A 27,969-nucleotide genomic window follows, 5' to 3' on the forward strand; every position below is an offset into this window, starting at 1 on the left:
TTCTGAATTAAAAAATAAAACATACTTGTAATCGCCTAGCTTCTCTTGGGGCTCCTTCGATTTGTAAACATCAAACCATCACATTTTATTTGTGTGTGTGTGTGTGTCTTCGCAGTTGCTGCTTGTTTTGCTCAGCCCTGCAGCTTGCCACTGGGTTAATAAAACGACCTCTGCTCTGGCCTTCGAGTCTCCCACTCCTCTTTGATCTGCTATTAGAACCCAAGCGCATCAGTGCCCTGTGAAGAAATGCTTGCTGTGCTGCTTACCACTGCAGACCGCAGCAGTGTGGAGTAGTGGTTAGGGCTCTGGACTCTTGACCAGAGGGTTGTGGGTTCAATCCCAGGTGGAAGACACTGCTGCTGTACCCTTGAGCAAGGTACTTTACCTAGATTGCTCCAGTAAAAACCCAACTGTACAAATGGGTAATTGTATGTAAAAATAATGTGTACAAAATAATGTAATTGTATGTAAAAATAATGTGATATCTTGTAACAATTGTAAGTCACCCTGGATCAGGACGGCTGCTAAGAAATAAATAATAATAATGTCTGAAAACAATCTTTCTTATCTCCGAAAAATACAAATTACACACTGCACTAATTCTAACAACACCCCATGGGAATAAGACGCCCTAAAACAGACGGTTTGAGTTTGATTCCACAACACTGTATGACTATCATTAACTGCATAATCAAACGGGCTGCACATATGATATTTACTGTAGTTCAACTACAGTTATAATCTTTTTTAATGGACACAGTGGATGCATATTAACCACTGTGGGAGCCCATCATTTCTCAGTCTGTAACATTGTAAAGCAGTAATTTTTCAGTTTTTATTGTTTTTTTTTATATATTCTGTTGAAACAGGTGGAAGCAGGGGATAATTATGCTATGCATTTGCTCCAGTGCACAAGCTGTACCATATTTCTTTTCCCAGTGGAATAAACTACTGCTAAAGTAGGGAAAACTAAAACAAACAACACAGAATGTTTATTTAAGGACTGTTGCATTCAGCTAACTACTTTTTAAATAATTGTAAACCTTTCTTTAAAGAAAACTGTAAACCTTTCTTTAATATATATATATATATATATATATATATATATATATATATATATATATATATATATATAATGCATGTGTCAGAGTATATTTTCATACATCCCTACTTGAGACCTTCTGAGTTGCTTTGTAGCATTTAACAGTTTTCTGAATTGGTTTTGACAACTCATGCATTATCAGTCCAAAACCAACATGAGACATACTATTGAGTGCTAATACATTCTGTGTACTAGTTTATTTTATATATTGATGTTTCTTTTAAAAAAGGTTTAGTAGCAGTTTATTGTAGTCTGGCTGCATTCTGTCATTTTGTCTGCAGAAAAAAAACACAAAAAAGACAAAACACTAAATAAAATCTACGTGACATGCAATTGATGCAAATGATTCTGGAAGAGTTATCTTGAACACAAATACATATTTGTGATGCTGAGCCTATCAGCAAGTGTTTGTTTGTTCCTTGTTTCCTCATTTTCTTGGTCTTAAAAACATTTGCCTAAACTTTTTTGAGTTCTTGTTATTGTTAAGTTACCGGCAAATATCCATATATTAAATATACAATGCAATTGTAAGACGTATATATTTTTTTTTTATCAGTTTAACATCATGTATAGTATTGTCTTTGAAGTCTGTGGCTTAAAAGGAACATTGAGTCGTCTGGATTATGTTTTGGGCTGGGGGGGGGGCGGTTCAAACCCCTAAAACCACCCCCATAGCCATGCCACTGGAGCAGGAATTTTTTTGCTATTTTTAAAGATATATGTCATGTGTCGATGTGCGATGCTGAGGGTAGAAAATGTCCACAGCTATACTTTGTAGCGTTTTTGTAACTGATTTAAACGTGCATCAATTCTGACTTGCAAATATAAAGCAATTAGTCTTGAACCGCAGCTAATTTAATGAGGATGGCACTGTTTTGTCGTTGAGTCAGAGCTGCTAATGTGATGCCAATGTTTTGTTGCAGTCCACTAATTGTTTAGACAGTGGAGCTCAGGCAGACTTGTGTTATTGACTGGATCTCCACTGAGATTAAGAGGCATAGTAACACCCCTAACCTCAAAACTAAAATGAATTTCTGCTTCTAGAAATTGTCTAACTGCAGCCTCTAAAAAATTATTCTGGCCTCTAGCTTTATCCAAACAGAACTGAAATTTCAGCATTAATAAACAAAATCAAGGCTGTTTACCAACCAGTTATTAATTTTATATAAAATAATTTACTATTGAATAATATGTAGTACTTAAAGGGTACATAAGGACCTTTTTATTTTATTGTGTTACATGTTTCCATGTGTTGCTACAACTGTTTACCTAAGGTGTGTGTGTTTTCATTTTTTTCCCTACATTTTGACCACTTAAAACTTTTAAATTGCATTCCCTGCCTTCACATGTACCCGCATGGACCTCTCAGAACTACATTTCCCATCATCCCCCTGCTCACATATGTAACTGAGATAGATTTACCAGTGAGCAGGAGGATGATGGGAAATGTAGTTCTGAGCGGCCCATGTGGGTACATGTGAAGCCATCTTGAGGCAGGGAATGCAATTTAAAAGTTTAAAAAGTGGTCAAAAAGTAAAAAAATAAAACAATACATACACCTTTTAAATTGACACCTTTGTATTGAATATACATATGTAATTATCTGATTATTTTGTGAAAGTTGGTTGTAATACCATCACACATTTGAAGAGATGCAAAATAATATTTTCAGACCTGCTTGTCAAAAACAGAATAAGTCTTGCAAAAAATCTGTTTAGCAGCAGTTTCTTGTAGTCTGGCAGCATTGTGACATTGTGCCTGTAAAAAAAAAAAAAAAAAAAAACCCACATAGAATATAATCCATACATGAGATTCTGTTGCACATGTCGAGGATGTAGGTCAAAGTTATTTATTTTTCCTTGATTCTGAAACCAAATGTTAATTAGTTAACATTAAGTTTAGCTGGGGATTGATTGCTGACATTGGCTTTGTTTTCCTTGAGTTACTCAAGGAACCCAATGTCACAGCTGATGGTCTTAATGTGACCAGTACTAACAGATCAAGATTTGCTGTAAATTACTTCAGTGTAATCTATATTATTTGGTTGTCAGAGCATTACAATTTGTCTATAGTGGGTCTCAGTAAAGTGGCGCGGGATCAGGGCTTTGATGTCCTGTATACAGGAGACTGGTTGGAGTCTCAAGGTTGCAGCTTCAAAAGCAGCTTGTGTCTTCCAGTAGCTGGTTGACATTCTCTCTGTCAGCTGTAGAATATGACAGGGTTTAGGAAGTGCAGCTGTCCAACAGACCTCACACTGACCTTGCATGTTTACCCTCCCTTTGTGTGGCGTTCCTCTGGTAACCTCTTCTCTGAATCACTGCCAGGGCTCTTGCTCTCATCTCAGCATATTGTTTGGGGGTATTCCCTAGATGAGTGAGATTTGTACAGTAGTCATAAATAAATGGACTTTTAGTAATACAAATATTAACTGGGGATACAGTGTATGCAGGCAGTATGAGAGCCTGTCTCAAACAGAGACTGCCAATTGTGTTAGATTTAGTGGTGGTTAGATGAGGTGGGCTTATGCCAACTAGGGCTATATTGAGACCACTTCCACATGCTTGGTTCTAGCATTGGTCTAAAGATGCAAAAATACATGATTGACAATTTAATCTATCCCCTAAATAAGTTGAATGACTTAATCATGCAGGTGTATTCAACATATGTTATGGTATCTTACTGTACATAAAATCTTATTTGGGGTTTAAAGAGGACATAATTAACATTAGACTTTTTTTTTTTTTTTAAATGAATCAAGCAAGTTTTCAAGCTAACGCATCCTGCATCTCTTTGCTTTTCTTAACACAGGTGGAGATTGAGAAGCTGGACTATCACCACTACCTGCCACTGTTTTTTGACGGGCTCTGTGAGACGGTTCATCCCTACGAGTTCTTTGCACGACAGGGAGTGCATGACATGCTGGAGCATGGAGGCACCAAGATTCTCCCCGTCATCCCACAGCTCATTATCCCCATCAAGAGTAAGTCTGCTGTTAAGCTCAACGGGATCTCTAAGGGCAGCGCTTTGAGAGGGGATTTGAAACGCCTTCTGATGCATAGCAACCGGGAATGTGCAGAACATTTAGCTTTGTCTTTCCCTTTAAGGTCGTTGCCACAAAAGCAACAAACAGCCACCTGGTTGCACTTTATGCTGAGCCAAAATTCTTTTTTTAATCACATTTACTGGAGGTGATGTTGTGTGCGGTGTTGAATTTTTTTTTAATTTAAAATAGCGGGGTGGGGGGGGGGGGGGGGAGGGTGATTTCTAGGTAAAACGAAAGTCAAGTAGACCAAATTTATTTACATTTTTTTTTTTTTTTTAATGTATGATTGCGTTTTTAAAGGCATGAATATATTCCCCATAAGCATTTACCACACTTTTTCCCAAAACTTGATAGTGGTGTATTGCTAATGTCTAATTAAAAAAAAAATCTTATTTACATGTGGTGTTTCATTCATGCTTGCAACTGTCATGTAGTAAAAGCTTATAAATTGTTATTGTGACCTTGACTTTGGCTTTAGACTTTCAACCTTTTTAGAAATAGCCTGGATTCAGTTGCAAGCAGCAGGCTGATGGAATCTGACAATGGGCACAATGTGATTCTCTAAATTCTGTGTCAGTTGTTGCCTCCAATTGAGTCTTATGACCAGTGTCAGATAAAAATCTATTTTTTTGTGACCCGGGTGAACTACTAGTAAGTGTTGACAGACAGCAGCAAAAGAAGACAACAGTGGTGTTAGCAGTGTGTATAAAAAGGTAACAGGAAAGGGAGCAAGGGGTTTTATATGATCACCAGTAGGTATCTTTTTTTTCTTCTGATTTACTGTGCTTTTATTCTGCTTTAAAAAAAAAAAAAACAGTAGTAGCTTTGATTACAATCCTGTGGTACATTCAACTGTTTCTAAAACATTAAAAAAAATAGCCCCACATTTCTTTCTGATATTATCCATCTTATCTGGAAGATAGTTTTCAGATAGAGATTGTACACCCTGACCATGACCATCAAGTCCCTGGCATAGAAAGTAAATTATATTGACTACTAAGGCTAGACCAGAGGTAATATTCTTTATGAAAATACATACATAGTAATGATAATGGAATTTTAAATGCATGCAGTTATTAGACTCCTCATTATTAATAGATGCACATTTCTGACCGCGCTCAACCTGCTGGGGCATGCCTGTGTTGCAGATTAATTACTTTGCAAATGCAGAATACAACTGAGCCTTTATCATCTTTAATGCAAACCTTCTGTACATTCTGCATAGCCTTGGCATTCTGAAGTCATACTGTTATCAGCCCTATGAGTTTAAAAACAGGACATTCAGCATTCTGAACATTGATGATTAATGCCAGTCAGCTTGTAAAACTGTGGTATTTGACATACCTTGATAAAAAACCTGGAAAACACGCTATTTTACATGACATACTGTCTTCTAGCAGTATAAAAATCTGTCTCCAACAGCCAGTATAGTAATGTTGTGCACATGTGGTGTTGATTTAGCATTCCTAGCAGTTCGAAAGTAATGGACTAACCCGCATTCAGAATGCTGAGTTCTAACATTATGTTGACAATAATATCATGCACCATGGCACTTTTCACAAAGTAAAATGTCTTATTAGTGTCTGTAAAACTGATCAGCAGATGAGATGATGAAAAAAAAGATCTCTAGGCTTGGTATGGCGTACGTGGGCGTGTTTTTAGCTCACAGTTTGGGTGCCCTTTCATGACCCAGTGCCAGTGCTGATTCAAAGGTATAGCAAGGCGCCTGAAAAAAATCTTTCTCGTTAGTACCTAATAAGGGCCGAATGACATTGCAAACTGACAGTAGTGGTGGGGTATCGATGTGCCAGCGAAGCGAAGGGCTTGTACTGTCAGTGCTTAATAACATGCATATGAATGCACAAAAAGGAAGGTGTTTATTATTCTGTGTACCCTTCCACAGGTGCGTTCTGAAGAGTGTCTTTATATTGTGACTTTGTTAATGCTGCCCCATTGAGCTTGCAGCACTCACACTCTTTACAACTTGACAGAAATAGCATGCCTTTTGTATGCAGGTTGTTAAGCAAAATACGACTATATGTTTTGAACTTGGAAAAGTTATAACAAATGCGGGTCTATATTTTCCCCAGTTGGAAATTGCAGGCAAATTGGCCATGCAGTACATCGGGCCTGTCACCTTTAGTGAGAGAGGGGAGGGGTGTTAATGAATTAGTGCTCTTATGTGTGAAAGGGCTCTTTAACACTGGTAAAAACAAAGGTGCTCACTGTGTGCAGCTGTATACATCCACAGTTAAGTATGTATAGTGAAAATGTTAGTGTGATATGTATGTACAGACTATATGGTGCCTCTGTTTCCTCTAATTTGGATATTGTACTGATATCCACAGTTATGCCTCAGGACATTTAAAAAACAAAAGAAAATTAAAAAAAAAAACAAAACTTATAATAACAATTTATAACCCCAGAGTTCGATTAATTTTCCCACAAATCTATTTTACCAACACTGCTCATTTACTATAATACCTATAAATCTCAGCAAGCTGGAAAGATATATTTTATTCACTGCTCAAGATGGAGTATTATTTCTTTTTTGCCCACACAGTTTGGAATAACATTTATACAGTTTGAAATTAAAGTTTTATAACCACGCAATCCAGTACTTAAGCAGTAATACATTTAATTTCTGTCAAAAAAAAAAACATTAGAAATGTCAACTACCCCTGACATTTAAGATTGAGAATTTATGAGCTTTATATGCTACAAACCTAATAGGGCACCATAAATAAAGTATTACATTTGTTGCTTCAATTGTGGTGTGATTGATATCTTACTGATACAATGCAAGCAACAATACTCATCATAGTGAGCAGTACCTACTAGAATGACAATTGACCATGGCTATTATAGTGACACATGACCAAAAGCAGTATATAGATAAGTCCAAGTGGTTCTTGAAGGTTGAATACTGTGCATGTGATTCATAGTCTCGTTAAATTTTTGGCTTTTAAAATTGTATTGTGTGACAATTCGTACAAATTAGCCCATCAAGACTAATTGAGATACAGTAGATTTCATATTATGACTTAAGTATATTGTTAAACCCCTAGTTAAAGAGGAAGTCGATTCAGAAGTATTGTGTATTACACTTCCCTTATTATTTAATGGTATCTGCAATCAGTCTGAGTAGTTCTGGGTCCTGTAGCTTTCTAAATCTCTCTTTACTTGGCTTTGAACTCGTGCCAGAGATCCAAAGTGCCAATACTGAACAGCCCTCCTCCTTCTATTCAAGTCATGTGACACATATGTGACCTTTCAAGTCTGCCAGTTCCAGACTGTCTAACAAATGTAGAGTAGGAGGGGCAGGAAGAGTTGAAAGGTCACATTGGCATTATATGGAATAAGGAAGGCTGTCCAGTGTTGGAGCTTAGGATCTACATCTCAAGTTCAAAGCAGCTCAAAGCCAGGTAAAGGGAGATGTAGAGAATAAGAATTCAATATGGGAACAACAGAGCTACTCAGAATGATTGTGAATATCATAAAATAGTAATGGAAATGGAAAACAGAAAAATCTGAAATGACAAGTAAAGATACCAAGCAAAACTGGAGTGACTACATTGCCATTTTACACACACACTATATATATATATATATATATATATATATATATATATATATATATATATATATATATATATATATTGTGACAACTCTGAAAATGTGTGTTATGGTTGTCACTTCCTCCGGACCTTTTACACTGTCCTCTAGCATTAAAGAAAGTCAAACTTCCAGGAATGTGGTTCAAACAGGTCGGCACCTGTGCGTTTATTATTTACAGTGCTTAATAAAAAAAAATATCCAAGATAAACAAACAAAAGCCTAACTCCTTTATGGATTTCTAACTAAACAGCAAGTATCCCTATCTAACAGTCCGGGCAGCTAAGCTGCTTACCGGCCCCAAAACACCAGGACTTTTAAGTCCCAGCTTGCACAAAAGATTTGGTTCTTGTTCCCCTTTTCAAACCGCTCACAGCTCACAGCTCACAGCTCATTCTCCAACTCTCCTTCTTTTTGTCCCCCAACAGGTTGACCCTACCCTTTTTAAAAGGCTCCCAATTGTTAAATTGAAGGCAGCTGTTGAATCAATTACCCAATCACCTATTATAATTGTGCCATCTAAAATGGCTGCCCATCAGTCCCATGGCCTCCTGGGAATTGAAGTCCTGTTGCGCCAGACCAACAGGACTACATTTCCTTAAAAAGGGTACAGACTGCGCAAAATCCGAGGCCCAAAATACCGGCCCTCGACCACAGTGCCCCACACCTCATCACAATATATATATATATATATATATATATATATATATATATATATATATATATATATATATATATATATATTTTTCTTAATATTAGCAAAAACAGGCTTTATACACTGTGGAATATGTTAATACACTGTTTTGAACTAATTCTGTAGCTAGGGAAGCATAGCTGTGCGTTTAATCCAAACCATTTATCTTAATACCAAATATCTGTGATCAATTGGAACAGCTGAGCTGGAAACCAGTCCAATCCCAGTAATTAATGACCCCTTCTCAGCATGCGTTCTGTTAGGGTTATATGCTCTCGTAATTCCTCCTGCCATAATGATTCCCTTTGTGTGGTCCTTTGCAGGTGAGGAAGAAAGATTGCTGGCACACATTAGTGATGGAAAACTTAAACACTGTTTTGTACATTTGTGCGTCTGGCACTGTAGAGATGTGGTATTGAGTGTGAGTAATAAACAGATGTTCTAAGTCACCTGAGAGTGCCCCCAGCCTGAGAAAGTGACAGATCTTTATTTAAGAATTCCATTGCCAACCCTGAGGAGCCAGTCTAAGGCTGTCTCAGATAAGTGCTGTCAGCCAAATTGTCCTTGATTGTCTTTCTCTTATTTGACTCTTCGGTTGTATTTAGAATGAAAAGCCTGATTGCAACAACATGTTGAGTTGTAAAAATCGTTTTTTAATTGTTTATTTAGTAATACTTTATAATAACTGTCAAGATCAGGCAATCAAACATTCATATAAAGTGCTGTATATCATGTTGCGTATTATATACAAGGTGTGCAGTATAGTTGTGTAATACAGTCAGCACTCACATATCCAACCCTATACAATTTTGACTTCAGTGATGGTTAAACACGAGTGACGCATATCTGATTATTTCATTTTGGCCCGTTCCAACTCTTGTCCGTTACACACGCTATATCCTGACAATTACAGCGGTTGCTTTTGAATTACTGACATGCTTAATTAAATGTTACATTTATAGGCGTGGACTCCATTTTTAAAAAGGTTGTTACAGATGCCTTCTATTATTTGCTGGAAATATCTCCCTAGATGTTTATGTTTAAAATACTATCAGTATATCAAAACCCCATATGGAAGGGAAACGTCTGTCTTGCATTTGCTGTGAGGGCGCTTATAACTCCACATATATAAGTGCATGGGCTTATTTATGAAACCAAAGGAGTCAATTTTGTCAGAAAGCAGTGGATAACTACATAGGATTACATCTTCCAATGCTGCAATAGTAGCAGAATTATGCCTGTTTGTCTCACTGAGTCACTGAGTGACTAGCCAAAGTGTCAAGCAAGTTTAAATTATTGGAAAAGAAAAATCTGAAATATAGTGTGAATAGATACCAGTGAATACATTGTGTTCAACGAAACACGTGAGACACTGCAGGTTTTAATTGTCAGATGAAAGTATAAATGATTTTGTCTGTGTGTATGTGTGGGCCCTTATTACTCCTAAGTTATTTTACAAAACACTGTTTCCAGTGTAGGGGCTGACAGCTTTGCATTAGACTAGGCTGAGTAATCCACCGCAGGGCTTACAATGCCCACTAGAGGGGAGGGTTAGGATTTAATGTGTTCTGCCTGACTTGGTTACAGCATGTCTGCGGGCGATCTTTTCAAAACCAAACTGGTACTTTTAGTAGAACAAAGAGTCTTGTGATATCTTTGGTGCTCATGTTCTGCAGTGGATTATCCCTAGCTGATCTGTCTACTAATTGTACACTTACAGGTTAACAGTAATAGCAATGTATTACTTATTCTGCACAGTTAGATAAGCAGCAGTAGTAGTAGTAGTTGTAGTCTTAGTTGTAGTTTGGAAAGTAACCTTTCTATCTTCTGCTCTGTAATTGCTGTAGTTGTCCAGAAAGGAAAATGGAAACCATTTGTCTGTTAGAATCTAATTTAATTCTTGATGAATTTACAATATTTATTTTTAGATGTTATTACTCTTGCTATACAATTCCACACATGTATTGTATCCCCAGTAGCATAAAGTGTTTCCTACCTTCTTAACTTTTACTCAGCTTCTATTTGTCTGAAGCAGGGAATTGACATAATTTATAGCATTTAGGATTTTATAAACTTCAATTAAAGATCCCTGTTTCCAGTCTTCATTTTCTAGGCTGAAGAGATTTATTTATTTTTACCAGTCCTCCTAGCACATGCCATTAAGTAATAATAGCCTAATTGTTGTAAGTATAATCTTTGCATAATTTCATGAAACTTTTCCCAGTTCTGGTAACTTGCTGCTGCGTTTCTATAACAGGACTGGTTCTGCTGTTGCAGTGTAATACACAGGCTGTATGAAGTTGTTCTAAGGAACAGGTGAACCTCACTCCCCTGTTTCCATACCATCAGTCCTGGCTTGTTGCAGCTGCTGTTTATTGTCACTTAGATGAAAGCAGCAGCTGATATTAAACTCCTGTCCTGGCTCCACATTACTAAGCTGGTTCTGAGATCTGCAGTGAATTGGCCCCTTACCATTTGCACCAGCATAAGACGCTTATTCACATTACAATAAATAAGTGAATGACAGTTTCATTCATTGTTTGTTGCTAGAATGACATTGGAATACTAGTTATCCGTGCAAGAGTCCTGTACCATTCCCTTTAAAAAAAAAAACACAAAAACAGTTCATCGTTTTTCACAGATCAGCAGACAGTGATTCTGAATTGTCTGAGCAATCGGCATGAAAGAAGGAATCTGTAGGCAACATAAAATAAAAAGAAAGAAAGCTTTTCTTAAAGCAACAGTTTGACTACCAACAGAGCCAAACACTAGAGTTAAGAGAATGGCATTTAATCCATATAGATCCGCTACATTGTTGATATACTGTCTGATGTCAATATAAATCACTATTCTGCAGCCTAACACAAAGGCAAAGAAGAGGATGACAGAGAGTTATGACTTAAGTAACCATGGCCACATATGTAAGCAAACTAATGTGCAACACACCCGAAGACTTATTTGAAATGTTGATAACATTAAAATGCTTTAATATGACATTGCTGACATTCTAACCACAAATAACCACAAGACAAAAAGCAAAGGACAAAATACAAGTTATGAAAATAACATTCTTTTCTCCAACTTGCGCAAAAGCTGCAGTTCACTGCTTGCTCGAGTTAGATTTGAAAATAAAGACCAAGGTAAATTCTTAATTCTATGAAATGTACTTTAGCAAAAATACCGTACTTTACATATAGCTATATTATTGAACAAATAGGGTGTTTAGACAAATGGAATGCTTCCTGTTTTTTCAAGTCAAGTTGAGATCTTAATTCAGAAAGTGATGGATTGCAAGCAGAAAGAGCCTGGAAGAATAACATCAAAGGGTCCTATCACCTACAGGTGAGCCCAAGGTGCATGCAATAGCCCTGTATTAAGCCAGAGATATTTCCTGCCCAAAACCTAAATCATTAAGTTTACCCTGGAGTCTCTAGTTAACAGCACACTCCTTTTTGTCCCTGGGCCCCATTGGAAAGGGGAGATTTATTATTTTATTTTATGAAAAAACATTTACCCAGGAAAGGTTGGCTGAGATCAGTGATCTCACATGCAGGGGCTGCAGAATGCAGTTAAAGATTCAAGAAGTAGAAAATTAAAGCAGACAAGGTAAGTAGGAGTAAGGGGCTTGTACTGTATGTCATAAAAACAGTGTTATTCAAACCAGAGGCCGGTTTTTGCTTGCCAGAATTGTAATAATTTATTGTTTCATGTTTCTATCCCTAGCTGATAAAAATATGAACTCATAACAAAGTGCCCCCTTTCTTACGCTTATGCAAGGATTGTTTTATATGAAACATGTATTACCGTACAGTTTATCATCCATAACTTTAAACATGCTATAACCAACTTCTAAAACTCATTCAGGTCTGTTTAACTTATTTTGAAGTCTGGGATTGCTGTCTTTGTGTGTCACTGATTTATTTTTTTCGTATTATTTTTGTAGTTATTATTATATGATTTATGTCAGACAATAAGATTGGTGTACATATATTATATGTACTGTCTGCAACTAAATACCTTTATATACCTGTATAGGATTTTTGCAGTCTAACCTGTGTGATAGTGGTACCATATTGAATGTTGCACCATCTTGGCAACCACCTTTGCAGAAATATTTTTTTGGTGTAAAATGAAGAATCCCACCTAGTCATTCTGCATTGGTAGAAAGTAATAATGAGTAAGTAATAGTAAATTCAGTGTATCTGTATCACAGTTTTTTGCTACATTTAAAAAAAAGCTGCTAACTAAAATGTAAGTCAAGGTATCAGTTGCATGTATTTATCTGCCCCAAGTCTTGTTCCATGTTGGTGTATTATTATCTTGTACGTCTCAGGCACAGATGCCTGATTCATTTGAAGACACATAGCAACAAGCTCTTTGTGTACACTGTGTTTGTTGTTTCAGATGCTCTCAACACTCGGAACAGGCAGGTGATCTGCACCACACTGAAGATCCTCCAGCATCTGGTGATCTCAGGAGACATGGTGGGTGAGGCCTTGGTTCCCTACTACAGGCAGATCCTGCCCATCCTCAACATCTTTAAGAACATGAACCGTGAGTAGAGCTTCCCCTACACAAATCCACTTCACTTACACTGTGAAGGTAGCCCCAGTTTGACAACTTTTATAATTTGTGCTGCTCATAAAAGCCTTTTATTGTAAAAACATAGCGATTCTATTACGTATGTTCACTTTTTATCTACATGTTAATATTTTCTTACATGTTTAATATCCTATTATCAGTGTCTTCTTTCATTCACTGTTGTTGTTTCTGCTTAGATCCCTGCATTTCTGAAGGGAGGTGGAAGAAATTACTACTAGGGGTGTGCAACTGTAACTTCTGTCCCCTATGATGATGACTTAAGCAATAGAGAATAAAAGAAAATACACAGATACGAAATTATATATTAAGAAAATATGGATGGTGTAAATTATCCCTTAAAAAATGAGAATCTAAAATTTCATTCAGAAACTTCAAATTTAAATTGAAATACTAAAATGTTAATTTCCAATTAATGTTTTGCTGTTGGGTGTTAATTTCATGATGATTTTGCACTTATCACAATGCTTTAACTTCATGAGTTTGTGAGTTCTTTAAATATTTTGGATTGCTTTCATGGTTTTCTCTGCTTTTCCTGGGCTGCTAAACAACTGTTTCATTAACAACAAAACAGTCATTGCAAATACAAAGAACTTAAACATCTTGTTACTGCACATGGTTTTTCTTGTCATACCAAGGTTGACACCTGGCAGGTCTGGCACACAGGTTAAGCAGCGTGCCTTATAGGTCACAAAAAAGTCAGTGATTTAATCTTGAAATGCAAAGCCAGAATCACCTGGCTTCCTGCCGTTGGCTCTAACAACCAGGCTAACACTGCCTCCCCCTGAAAGATTATTATTATTATTATTATTATTTATTTCTTAGCAGACACCCTTATCCAGGGCGACTTACAATTGTTACAAGATATCACATTTTACATGATTTCACATTATACAGATATCACATTATTTTTACATACAATAACCCATTTATACAGTTGGGTTTTTACTGGAGCAATCTAGGTAAAGTACCTTGCTCAAGATAGTAGTAGCAGATAGCAGGTCTATTTCAGACAGATGAGTTTCTCACACCATCTATCTGTACACATCTATGAAGTGACAGTCTTATTCTGCCTTCACACGTAGAGCATTTTGCAGGGTCATCCTCCGTAATGCCCTTTTCATCAAGATACTTTGTAAATTATGTGACAGCAGTCTGTGTTCAAAAAAGCTTAGCCTGGGTTTGGCAAAACGTGTTTTGTTAATGTCTTTTACCTTTGGAAAGTTCTATACAGGGATTGAAATGAATCACCTGCATATTATTGCCATAAGGGCCATCAAGGACAAGTATCTGGGATGTAGGTTTCTACCACTGACTGCTCCGCTCCATTTCTTTTTCATTCACTGGCACAAAAACACTATTAAACCTTTTATTCCAGTGTTTGATTAGCATTATTTGTGTAAAAGAAAACTGATATTGTTACTCAGAAAGTACATCTAAGGACTTGTAAGTCTAAACTGTTTCTTATATATATATATATATATATATATATATATATATATATATATATATATATATATATATATATATATATATATTAGCTCAAAGAGCCAGCTGAAATTAATATATATTAATTTCTGGATGGAATGTGCAGCCTGGAGCAAAAATCTTAATCTGAGCTTTTTGTTGCACATCTCTCAATAAATTAACCTGCATTCTGTATGCATTCCTGCAGCCAGCTTCTGTAATTTGGGTAGGTAGTAAGTACAGCACAGTACCGATATACACATCTTCAATTTCAATAAGGTGCAGGGTTTAAAAGGAGTGCAGCCAGTCTGTTCTGGGCTGTTGAAGAGTGAAGAGAACGGCTGGGAGTGTGTTCAACTGTAGTGTTAAACCTTGCATAGTGTTTTGTATTACAAGTAAACAGCTTAGCTGTCCTGTTTTATAGTTAGGTTCCTGTGTTGTGTCTAGTTAATGCTCATTAGAGCTAGGTGTTTATTTAGTTTTTGTTATTATTAAAAAAAAATAGCACAACCACTCTTAAAAAATAAGTTTCTGTGTGCTGGGTCTAAGGTTTTTAAAACAAACCTCAGTGAGTTGGCTGTGTTACAATTTATATAATAGAGTAAGCGATAGTGGAACCTTTAAAGAAAGTGTCCTAACTGTTTTGCAGCATTTTCCAAAATTGGCTGATAGTGAATGTCATTAATACAACGCTGCCGTTTACTCTGAAAGCGTTATCCGTAGTTGACATTAAAAGCTTTAAGACCATTTAGGCCCAGAGATGAGTGATATTCAGTGATCTAAGTGGATAGTACAGGCCGTGGTGTCATGTCAGATAAAAAAGGGAAGCAATCTAAGTGAAACTGACAGGGGAGTGGCGAACAAAACATTGCATTGGAAATTAATCACCCCTTTGATTAATAAAAGGGCATTGTGCATCCTGCATGGTTTTTATTAGAAATTTTAATCAATATCCAATTTCTTGTCTTTTGATTCTATTACATTATCTGTGGCAGACAAAAAAGCCTAGCTTATTAATCTTTTTTATGTAAATCTCTCTGTAAATTAGCTGTCAACTTCATTTCAAAATCATTTGGATTCAGTACTTCGTAAACCACAGCGGTTAGCAAGCCTGCCCGTTTGGAATAGTTTATCTCTGGCTGGAAGCTGTGTGTATTTATTATTTATTTATTTTCCTCTTCGCTTGCGTGATTGGGCTGCTATTGAAATTTGTCCTTTCAAAATGAGTTACCACTGATGTAGAAATGACAATCCAGTGAATTATGTGATGAAAGAGCACTTTTGTTCTTTTATAGGAGTATAATTTATGCTATAAAAACACATTATCGAATAAAAGATGTGTAGGAAAATCTGGATTTCACTTTCCCTTTATTCTGGACAAGCTTTCATGTCAGTGACAAACATCGATCAGATCCATTGTTTCACAGTAATGTAATTGTAGTTAACAAAATAATTCCATCAATCTTTTTTTATCCTTCCATTAGCTATATATGTCTTAAATGTGCTATGTATGTCTTAAAAGAAACACGTTATAGCACACATGTATTTTAATTTTAACATTTAACATTATATCTGGTACTCACTGGGCCATTTCACTGCAGCAGTCTCTTCTGGGACAAAGCATGTTACTGACTGAAAGCATGCCAGTCAATAGTCACTATGGCAGCAGTGTGGAGTAGTGGTTAGGGCTCTGGACTCTTGACCGGAGGGTTGTGGGTTCAATCCCCAGTGGCGGACACTGCTGTTGTACCCTTGAGCAAGGTACCTTACCTAGATTGCTCCAGTAAAAACCCAACTGTATAAATGGTAATTGTATGTAAAATAATGTGATATTTGTATAATGTATAATGTGATATCTTGTAACAATTGTAAGTCGCCCTGGATAAGGGCGTCTGCTAATAAATAATAATAGGGGAAGCAGCTGACTGGTTATTGACAGGAACGAAGCTAGTGAAGAGGTGGGGTCAGTTTTACTCGCCAGGTGAAATGACCCAGGAAGTACAAGACAATGAAAAAGCACTGAGTTTTCTTTACCCTAGTGTAGTACCAGATATGATTTTTTTTTTTAATTATTAAATACAGCAAATAATATGCTAAAAAATATACTAGGAATAGTTTGGGGAAAGGGAAAGATGTTGAAGACAGGACCAGATTTACGAAGCTTCTTTTCCAGCATAAAATGTGTCATTTTTAAAACACATTTTAATACTTTACAAGCACCTAATTGTGAATATGTTTCATTATATTTTTGGCTTGTATATCATAGTTACTGTCTGATCCCTTTGTACTACCATCCCACCACAGAAATAGACCGTGTCAGTACTCATACAGAAGCCCTTTATTTACTCTGTGTTTTTGTCCCCTCTATAAGTACAAGTCGTTTTTTTGTTCAGACCAGTTAAGGCTTAAGGCTTAGCACAGTACTGCCCTGGTTTTACTGCCAGATGATTTTAATATACATTGTGCAGTCTCTATGATCATTTTAAGGTATAGAGTATTTTTTTTAGTTCTGTCTTTTCAACCTTTATATACTGGTTACAGCAGTGGTGTGATCTAGAGCTGTTTGATATTTGAGCATCCTAATAATTGAGGTTACTAGATATTTTTTAATGTTGTTTTAATGTGGTGAAGTGTTACTCAAGCCTTTCATAGCTAATCATACAAACAGAGTATACATCTATCATACTTTACTAAAAATAGTATTGCTATTGTAACTTGTATCTTTCTTTATAATAATAATACAATGTATAATACTGCTGCTACTACAACTGCTGCTACTACTACTAATAATATAGCATGATATAATATTATAGCCCACAAGCGTGAGTCACCAGATAATTATTGATTTGCATGGACAGTTTGGGTGTGTTGTACTACATATAGCATTAAAAAAAAAAGAATGTATCGTTAAACTATTTTTGACAGAGAACATTTAATTACCTTTTACAGTCATTTCTCGTAATTAAATAAATGGCCACAACATAATAATATTTGCATTACTGTGTCAATTAATGATTAGCCTCTCAAGCTACCATGAGTTTCGCAGTATGGATGATGTTGGGTTGCATGAGCGCGGTTTGAGAACTCAACACCTTGGCGATTCAGTGCTGTAGGCTCCATGCAGGTGTTATAGAGGGTACATGATGTTGCCTGGTTATATGCGTTTTTTCATGGGATGACTTATTATTGACATCCAGTAACTGATGAATGCCTCAGGCACTTGGGTTTACGAATAGGATGTGTGCTTCTGGCAAACTCTGTACAATAGAGTTCTTCACTCAGGAGCACTCCAGACTCCATTGGGATTCTCAGCATCACAATGGTGAATGGTATTACATGACTCTGGGAGGCTTAATAACCTGATGGCTATCTGTATATGAGCGATAGAGACCTTGTAACCAACAAGTGTTACTGCAAGGGATCTGGGGAATACACACTGCTGTCTGGGGTGGATGGGATTTAATAACATATTACCAGTATTGTTCACCAAACTGAACTTCAAAAGAGAAGCCTATAATAATAATAATAATAATAATAATAATAATAATAATAATAATAATAATAATAATAATAATAATAATCTGATACAAGTGGATTTAAAAAGAAAATGGAATAACTGTCTGATGATATATGAATGTGATGTGTCTTGGATATTTTATAAACTAGAAAGGTTGTAAATAGTCATAGTTTATAGCCTGGGAATAAGGGATTATAGGTTATAAGCGGAGTTATAGGCAGATTGTCATTATGTGATTTAGCATGGGAAACGTACATAAATTGGACTCACCAGTTACTGCCTTGGAATTCTAAGATAGATTATATTTGCAGCCCTATTACTACCTTTCCCTGGGGCTATCAACAAATCGTGTCTAGAGCACCAAACGCTATACCCAACTGCAAAAGGGCATTCCATTCCACTAACTCGTTCATTAATTATTGCTTTCCAAAGAAATGTGATGGATGAAAGGGATGGAATGATTGAAGAGACATAATTCAGTAGGACTTTATGTGAAAGTTACACCAATGTTGAATATACTGCCCAATGACTGGGTACGAAAGAAATGGAGGCTCTGGAGATCAAACTGATGACAACCTTTAACAATCGCCATTACAAGCCCGCATTGATTGTGTTGAATTTTGTGCACATTCTACATAAGCGTTTATAACACCAGGTCCTGAATCTATTTTATAGATATGTATTATTGAAGGATGTCACAACATGACATAACTTTTTTGACCATTTTAGGATTCCGAACATGAATGCATCAAGAAATGATTGTAAAGATATGCTTTTTGCAAAGGTAATTATGAATTCACAATTCTATAACTATCATTTTAAACCTTTCTCCATATAAGACAACAACAGCCAAAACTTCTGACTTCTAGCACAAGTGTTTTTTACGATGAAATCTGCTTGTGTGCTGTATGAGGAGCCGCCATACTGTACCAGCACAGGTACTCAAACCAAAGTCAGTAGTGGACTGTGCCCTACAGAACAAATATGAGTAGCACACTTTGTACTCTTGTATAGTGGTTGCACTGAATAGTTGACAACTCAAATAGTAAAGTGACAGTCAACCTCAGAAACTGGTGGTCGACTAATTGCACATCCTCCACATTTCAGATAGAGGGAAGTGCAGTTGCACCTGCTAGGAGTGTGGCAGGCACAGATAACATTTGACCCAGCAGTGTGTGTGTTTTTATTTTTTATTTTTTATTTTTTTCCTCATCACAACACAACTTCAAACTGGTTTCCTGACATATTTCAGACAACATACAGAACTACAGCACCCCTAGGTGAAGACATTTCCATTTCACAAACTGATGGAGAAGTTAAGGGAGAACTTGTTGACTCTCTTGGACAGTGAGGAATTACTGCCGGTAGAGCAGTATGTGAGGGCAAAGATGTGCTGATTGTGTGTCCTAGTTTTGAATCCATAATATGTTGCAGAAGTTTATATGTATTTAATACATGTGTTCACCTTTTTATTACAAAACTGGAGAAAATGTATGCGATACATGTTGCTTTACATTTCTAATGTCCCAGATATCCCTACTACAGTAGGGCTGGCATCATCCTTGTGTGTTTATTTAGATTATTACACCTACATGTGCTCAATTAGGGTGATATAAAGCACTGGATTCTGATGAATAAACGTTGAGGGGTGCAGAGTTGAAATGGGGATGGGGGTGCTATGACTTTCACAAGCAAAAATACAGGCATTTAATAACTTTGTCCATTCAGCTTTACGTTGGGACGGAGAGATTGCTCAAATCATTTCGCTGCTGTAGTTTTCTTGTCCACAACACAATCCTTTTTGACAGTCAAGTTTGTTTACATTCTCAACGGTACCTTTAAGTTAGGGACACAAGCCTTCCTTGAAGCCTGGTGTACACATCGGCACATACTTCAATAAAATGTGCTATACTATCAGTTATTAAAATACAATACCGCAAGTTTCCAATAGGGAAATAGTAAATGCAATGCTGTTCCTACTCAACATGCTTCAGAGCACATAATGATTTTTTACCTCTACACATTTAAGAACGAAACTCTCTCTCTCTCTCTAGTATATATATACTAATCTCCCTTTGGTTATGCCTCTTGGTTCTGTTAATTTCAATTGTCAGCAGGTTTGTGCAGGTAGCCAATCAGGCATGTTCTGCAGCCCCTCGGCTGAAATGATGTTTGCCTTCAATTTAAAGGTCAGGAGATAAGGCTGAAGCTCATGCATAATCTAAAAAATGCACAGAACCAAGGTGTCATGTTTTCCAGTCATACTTCAGAAGACTTTGTTCTTTCAAATGTTTTTATTAATTGCATGCTTTGTTCTTGCTTTCGTATGTGTGTGTTTTTAATGTAACTTTGTGAATCTGCTACTGGATTGACAGCACTGGCAGCTAAAGTTCTCTGTTTAAATAACAGGAGAGATAGCACTGGCAGCTGCAATGAGAACTCGTCTACACATTACCTTCTAATATGCTTTACCCTGCACTATAGGGACCAACCAGCCTCTAAGAGGCCATTTTTCCAATCCGTGACTTTTTTTGTACCAATGTAAACATTTTAAAACCAATGCTAAGGACCAAACTCGCATATCATTTAGCTGTGGAAAAGTGTTGTAGAAAAAATGAATTCCCTGTAGATGTGGTGGAGTCCCAAGTCTCGCTCATTTACAGTAAGACTGACAATTCATTATGCATTTCAGCGGCTCTAGCTCTTTTCATATTTCACTATTTTTGATGCTCTGACCTTTGCATCTATTTATTTATTTTTATTTTTGAGATGATCTGGTGAACAAGATCAAATCAAAAGTCTCAAACATTATAGTTTGTGCAATGCATGATTTAAGCTATAGGTTACTCTATGTATGAATGCTATAAAAAAAAAATCCCTATTAAAGGGCACAGCTCTTCATAGTGACAGATAGCTCACGACAATCTTTTGCATGTATTTGAAAAAGGTACAGTTTCTTTAAAACAATTAAATATATATAGAGAAATAATCCAAGTCCTGTTTTTATTCTTGCCATTTCTCCTATTTTAAATGAAATGTTGATATTTTTGCAGTGATGAAGCGCCAATTATATTTAAAAAATTTTCCTAGTTACGCCCTGTGCGTATCCTGTAAATACCATCTTGTACGAGATTATGATGGTGATGTAATACCACAGATGTTGTCCTCCATTTAAGTGTCTGCTTTACTTTTTCCATAGCATTTGATTGTTCAAACACAGGTTCCAGTGTTATGCAGGATTATATGGAGACACATGCTGGCCTCTGTGGTTAGTTGTTGTGTCTCCCTGTCTCTTAAAAAGACAATGAAGCCTGCAATCTGAACACTTTAACCCTGTGGACCACAGCACAATGCCAATGGTCCTGTCTTTTCTCATAATTTTTTTCCTTTGAAAGGAGATCCACAAAAGCAGCTGCTGTCATATGGTATTTGTAATGAAAGAAGAAAATCTGTTCTGTTCAGTCATCCAAAGGGCCTGTAATCCAGAGAGCCAGTGAATTTTGTACTTCGTTAAATCTCTTTCCTGGAAGGCTGTCGCATGGAAAGAAGGAGCATAACTATTTTTACCAGCTGCTTCGTCAGTCTGTCGCACAAAAGAAATGGTTTGGAAACAGTAGAGCATTTGTTTTTAACAGTGCACATTTAACACAGTAATTTATGAGTAAGGTTGGATTTTTTTTCACAGTTACCACAGATTTCCCGATCTCCGTAAAATGTACACATTGCCATGTGATGTAGTTCACCGTGAAAATTCAATTTCTGAAAGAACAGTGTAAATATACATATTTTTTTATCACTTAAAATACAGCAAACGGTTGGGTGATTGCCACACTACCTGTTACACTGCTTTTTGGAACCTGGCAGACAGTTTAGTTTGCTTCCGGTTAAATGATTGAACACACTGCATTAGAGCAGCACGATTTCTTTAAAATGACTTGAACGAAAAATACACCAGGTGCATCAAAGATCGGAAATATTTCTGCAAGAAGGGGACATGTCTGTTATTTTTGCATGTATTTCTGTTTCATATTTTACATGTACTTAAAAGGTGGACATAAAAAATGAAATATTCTACAATTTAGCATTTACTGTTTTTCAGCATTTAAATATTTTGGAACATCTGTTTAATAATAACCCTAGAGAAAATGATCAATTTTGAATGTCACAACGCTGTTTTTTTTATGCATTAATAAATATCATGTTTGGTGAGGTGAGGTAAGAGTACAGAGAGCGGTAGGTGCTGTATGAGATTTGTGGAGCACGAAAATCAAACAAAACAAAAAATGTCAGACGAAGGGCAGAAAAGTCCTCTTGGCGCACGGAAAAGAAAAGAAAAGTTTTCTGAGGAGACTCCTTACGGCTGAGGTCACTCAGCATGAAATCGAGTTATTTGGAAAAGCCTCAGCCAACATCAGTTATGCTACCAAAAAGGCCACATGGGCCTCTATAGTGGAGAAAGTTAATGCTGTCGGTGTTACCAGGAGGAGAGTCAACCAGGTGATGAAAAGATGGCAGGTGAATGACAGGTCTCTGAAGGTCTGTGGTTTTATACAGCTCTTAATTACTCGCTTTTACGATGGTTTGCACCTTGTCAGAGGAGGTACAAAGTTTTTGGAGGGTCAGCAATTGCCCGAGTGCAAAGCAAAATCCTTACATCTCATTATAATGTTTGCGCCCGTTTAGTATTCCACATACCTGCTCTTTTCTTCATTTGAATACATTTCAATATCATTTAAATGGATTAATGATGGCAAAGAGCTAATTTGATAGCGGGTGCAGATTGCCAGATGAAAACCATTCTTTACATATACTGCTTTTTTAGTGACCGCTAAAATACCACCTTACGCCAGCTAAACACGTTTTTTGGCAGCAATATGGGTTTTTGCATGTATCCTTACATCGGCCCCTAATTGTCTAGGTGTGACTATTAAGCAGATACAAATTTGTGTTTGGCATCCTAGATGGTGTTATACCGAAGTGTTTGCTGAGAGCGAAATAGAAATTCTCCTGATGCTCCTAATAAGTTTTCTAAACTAAATTACATTCCACTATGATGTGACCAAGCATGCACAGTGCAATGTAGTACGCAACATACACATTAAATAAAAAGATTCTTAGTTGTGCTTATAGTAAAATGTTCAGCTATAATTTGCTATACCTATACTATATTGAGAAATAAACTGACGATTGGACGAGCTGCTTAGAGCAATATCTGCTATACCTTACCTAAAAAGGGCACCTTTTATCTGTGCAAATGATCTTGCTGCTAGATTCATGTTCCTATAAGTACAGGTTAGTTCTTTGGTGAATGTTTTTATGGATTCTCTAATAAAGTCCAATAACAACCTGGGTACACAGCTGCTATTAAAGAGCTGTAATGAATGAAACCTATCTCAAGCATGCATTCAATAAGAAGTCAGTAATCTCTGCAGGCTTTCTTACTAATCACCAATAAAAAACATTGAATGGAAACACATCCGAATCTGTAGTTCCTGCTGAGTACAGAGCTTTAGCCTGAAACACCCAGAGAACGCTGAAGGGCAAGCGAGAAATGTTACTGAAGCACTACATCATACCATACACAAATCTGTCCCCAAACCTCATCAGCATTGTTTGAAGGCTGGGTTCATAGATGCACTTAAATGTGCTGGCCAACAATAGGTTCCCAAAATTGAGTTGTCTTTGACAGTTTTCAATACAGATTGAATTGATATGTCTATAGTTCATATTGCAATCTCCAAACTGGAATCTCCCAGAGCTTTATTGTCTTATGTGTATTTTGAACCGTTTAATCAAAGACTAAGGCCCTAGACCATCAAAGAAAGAAAGGGCCTAGATTGTAGATCTGTAGCCAGAAGGGAATTCATGGCCGACTTAAATAAAAAAAAATAATAAAAAAATACAAAAATAAATAAAAACATTGGCAATTGTTTAATTTCCATAGCTGGTTGGGGTTAATGACATGCCTGACTTATCCATATTATGGATTAAGGGACCAATCAGCCCTCTCAGAATCTGACAGTTGCCCTGTATCCTAGAAATAAGAATTAGCACAGCCGTTTAGCAATTAGTTTTAAAGGCACTTAGGAATTATAAATTAGAAAATACTTCGGGCTCTTGAACTAAATTTTAGCTCTAAGAAGAACTCTAGGGCCAGAGATAATGGATGTTGATGACTGCAGTTTAGCCAAGTATGTCCTTAAATTAAACAATATCTACAAACTTGAGGACATGCCATGCATTTTCATAGCCTGCAGTGTGGTGACATATGGCCACTGCTGATACAGAGAAAAAAAAGTTCTGCGTCATGCAGATAAAATTATATAAAGATTAGGGCGAAAGAAAATAATTTCCATTCTCCAGCTGAGCAGATTCAGGCACTGAAAGTGCATGCAGCGAGGAGAGAGGCAATTTGTCTGCCAACCCACACCCTGGCACTCGTCTTAAAATGAATGGGTCTGATGCTCAGAACTAAGGAGATGACATGTACTGGGTTTGTAGGAGGGAGGTCCAACACTTTATCTTAATCACATCCACAACTAATTTTAGACCTATTTATTTCCTGAACTTTTTTGTAAGGCATAAGGGGGAGTATAAAAAAGATATTACTTTGAAATAAAAATAGTACACTTATTTCAGTTCTGTTTGACAGATTTACACATCAAGTTGTACATCAATTCTCATAATATTTTAATCATCCATGTGCTTCAAAGGTTTGACAGCTTGGGGTCTCTAGATGGAAAATAGAACTAGAGACTATGGTTATATATCCTTAATCTTCAAGCGGGATAAAGGATAGATTTTACATTTACTGTACACAGGTGACTCATCTGTACACATTTTAGACTTAAATCCTGATAGAATATTACTTGGGATGAAACCAATGAACTCCCAGAACAATAGCACCTGTAACACAACCAAACTTTATTAAAAACTTTAAAAACAATCAATGTATCCCTTTCGCTCTGATAGAAATAATTGAACTAGCTGGATGTGAGTAGGTTAATTACATCCTACAACGGTGATATGACCTTTTCTACTTTAGTGCAAATAGTTTCAGTTTCATTTTGGACGTTTTAAATGAAAGTCTTTAATAATGTATCCAACTTATTTCCCAGGAGACCCTTCATTAGTGTGAGCCTGTGACATTTTATTGCAGTGCGTTACATGTCCCTAATAATATCATTGTCAATTTCAATAGAAGGACAGAGGAGGCCCACTCGGTTATGTAACACTTGCATTAAAAATTAAAGGGCCAAGTCTAAACGTGTCAAGTGAGCTGTCAATAGTGTTTTTGAGGTTCTAGAATCCAAAGTTATTAACTGGAGGGGGGGGGGGGTAAGGAATTATATTGTATGTAAAAATGACATGATTGTGCAACCTGCCACGTCAAGTCAGTGATATGAATTTAAATCTAGACACTATTGGATGTAGTACTATTATAAGAATTGAGCATTCGGTAACACACTGCAAGCTGTTCAGAAATTCTATATGCTGCTGCCACCAGCTTATCTTGGTGGAAGCTTAAAATCATAATATTGACTCCTATTTCATGCCTTCTTGATTATGATGAAGACTGATTCTTAGTGCAAATTATTATTTTATTTTTTTTAAATATACGAGTATGCCCGGTGTTTTGTCTATATGGCTAGGTACTCAATTATGGATTCACCAGTGATGTGGAAGTCAAAGCTTTTCATTAGACTACCCTAATGTGTAAAGTAAATTGCTCAAATGTGGGATGATTAACTTTTAATTTTATCAGCTCTAATGCTGGAAGTCAATTTGCTGAATAACTGCAAAAAGTTGTTAAGATAGATTCTAGTGTCTATGCTCATGCTGAAATAATGCTCAAATTATTGAGGTTATCATCTAGTAAAATGTTTTAAAGGGGAGCTGAAACATTTACTGTATGTGTATAAAAATAGCCTTTAGGATTCAATATAATAAAGTGCTGTTTAAACCTGTTTCATTGTGAAATTCGTATTTGTTTTAAGGTAAGTAAAACCTGGAAGACACAGAATAAAACATGTTTTCATTAAGAAAAAATATATAATATTGGATAGAAAAATATGTTTTATCTTCAGCACATGTGCTGGAACATATTACCTCCCATTACCCAATACTAGGGAGTGCAGTTCCGTTTCAGCACTTAAATAAGTTGTCTGAGTACCTTACTTTTTCATATTCAATGCTGCTGAGTGATTCTTTTTATCGGATCTTATTTTGGAATCTATCTTGTAGTCATTCAAATCCAATGACAAAACGCACTGTTCCAAATTATACCACATTACTAAACCGATTACTAAACAAACAGTATTGTTTTTTGCTTTTATTATTTGTTTTTTTGAAACTATGACTTCTATAACAGGTTAAAGGACAGTTAATGTGGGGGATCCCAAGTGGCGCATCCAGTAAAGGTGCTCCACATGGAGCGCAGGATGCACCCTATAGCCTGGAGGCTGCCGGTTTGAGTCCAGGCTATTCCACTGCTGACTGTGGACGAGAGCTCCCAAGGGGCGGCACACAATTAGCCGATCCTCGCCCGGATGGGGAGGGCTTAGGTTGGCCAGGGTGCAGTTCTGCACCTACAGTAACAACACATTTTACTGCTTGATTAAATAAAGCAAGATATAATACTGCTGCAATAGACACACATTAAATTAACAAAAATATATACTTTAACACAAGAGTCCCAAAATAGGAACATAACAGCTTTATTGTAAATCCCAGGAAGGTTGTTTACCACTCTGGGGAGTGTAGATCGGGTCGTTGCCCCACATGATAAATTTATCCTGGGATTTACAGGGGGCACCTCTGGGCCCCATTTACTGAAACACAGTCTATGTACCTCTTTTTGCAGAATAAAAGCAAGAAATATCCAATTCCCACTCATTTAATATAAGGCTCCAGTATGCACCTACAGCACATGGTTTCATTCTTTTTCACCTTAAAAAAAAATAATAATTTTGCCAATTTTTGTATAAAAAGCTTAGCAAATTGGGCCACTTGTATAGTTCTTTCTTGTAACATTTCTACAGTGTTTAGCATAGCTTAACAGCCTGTTATGGAACACCATAAACTATAGGCTAATTAGTTCAACTGATTCTAATGTGGAGTCTCCCCGACTGAGAATTATGTTAGCGTTAGCTTCTATTGTTATATTTAGCATCTGTTTGATTAAAGTGTAACTGCAGAGTCCTAATATATATTCACAAAGAGACAAGGAGCAGTGAGGGCCGTATGAATATTTAATTCAGATCATAACTCTGAAAACGGTTTGCCCATTTTTGTGCTTTGGAGTGCTGTATTATTTATTAACAAGAGTAAAAATATCTTGCTGTAGCAGAGATTCAGTTTTGTAGACGTGTGTGTGTGTGTGGGGGGGGACGGGGGGGTGGATCTGAAATGGAACCTTTATCCAGGGAGATTTTATTGAAACTGAAATGTATACATGGCATTAATAAAACTGCAGGGAAAACCAAACGGTACTGTACCATTATGAGGAGTAAGTGGCTCTTTAAGCAATATTAAGAATTAATATTGGGCCGTTTTAAGCCCCCTGAGTAACTGATCACTTAAATAGTAAAGTGGAGACATGGGATTCAATGCTGCTGCAAGGCAAAGCATGGTAGTGCTGTCACAATTAGCGGAGTGAACCTCCAGTGCAGCCCAGAGGGGCTGTATTGTACATCAGCATTCCTATACAATAACAACCAGCATTTTCCTGTGTTATGCACAACAGGGCTTCAAATAAATCATGTATTGATTATATATATTTTTTTACCCTGTGTGCTTGCACAGCAGAAATGTATGAAAAATAGGTGTTGCGCTATCCATTAGAGAATACCAACCCAGTGTCTGAAGCTCTTGATCAAAACTGTTAGAGATTGTTTTTCTGTTTTATAAAAGGACCTTGGGAGCAGATACTG

The 27,969-nt window shown here is 36.6% G+C and overlaps 1 protein-coding gene across 1 annotated transcript in view; it reads left to right on the forward strand.

The window, feature by feature from the left end:
* Positions 1 to 27,969, forward strand: part of LOC117413099 (parkin coregulated gene protein-like) — an 89,642-nt gene that overhangs the window by 38,718 nt on the left and 22,955 nt on the right. Inside the window, exons 3-4 of the mRNA XM_058997609.1 lie at positions 3,911 to 4,082; positions 12,859 to 13,008. Coding sequence (XP_058853592.1) covers positions 3,911 to 4,082; positions 12,859 to 13,008 — 322 coding nt within the window. The remainder of the gene's footprint in view (positions 1 to 3,910; positions 4,083 to 12,858; positions 13,009 to 27,969) is intronic.

This window comes from Acipenser ruthenus, chromosome 23 (assembly GCF_902713425.1).
Source record: "Acipenser ruthenus chromosome 23, fAciRut3.2 maternal haplotype, whole genome shotgun sequence".
Taxonomy (NCBI): domain Eukaryota; kingdom Metazoa; phylum Chordata; class Actinopteri; order Acipenseriformes; family Acipenseridae; genus Acipenser; species Acipenser ruthenus.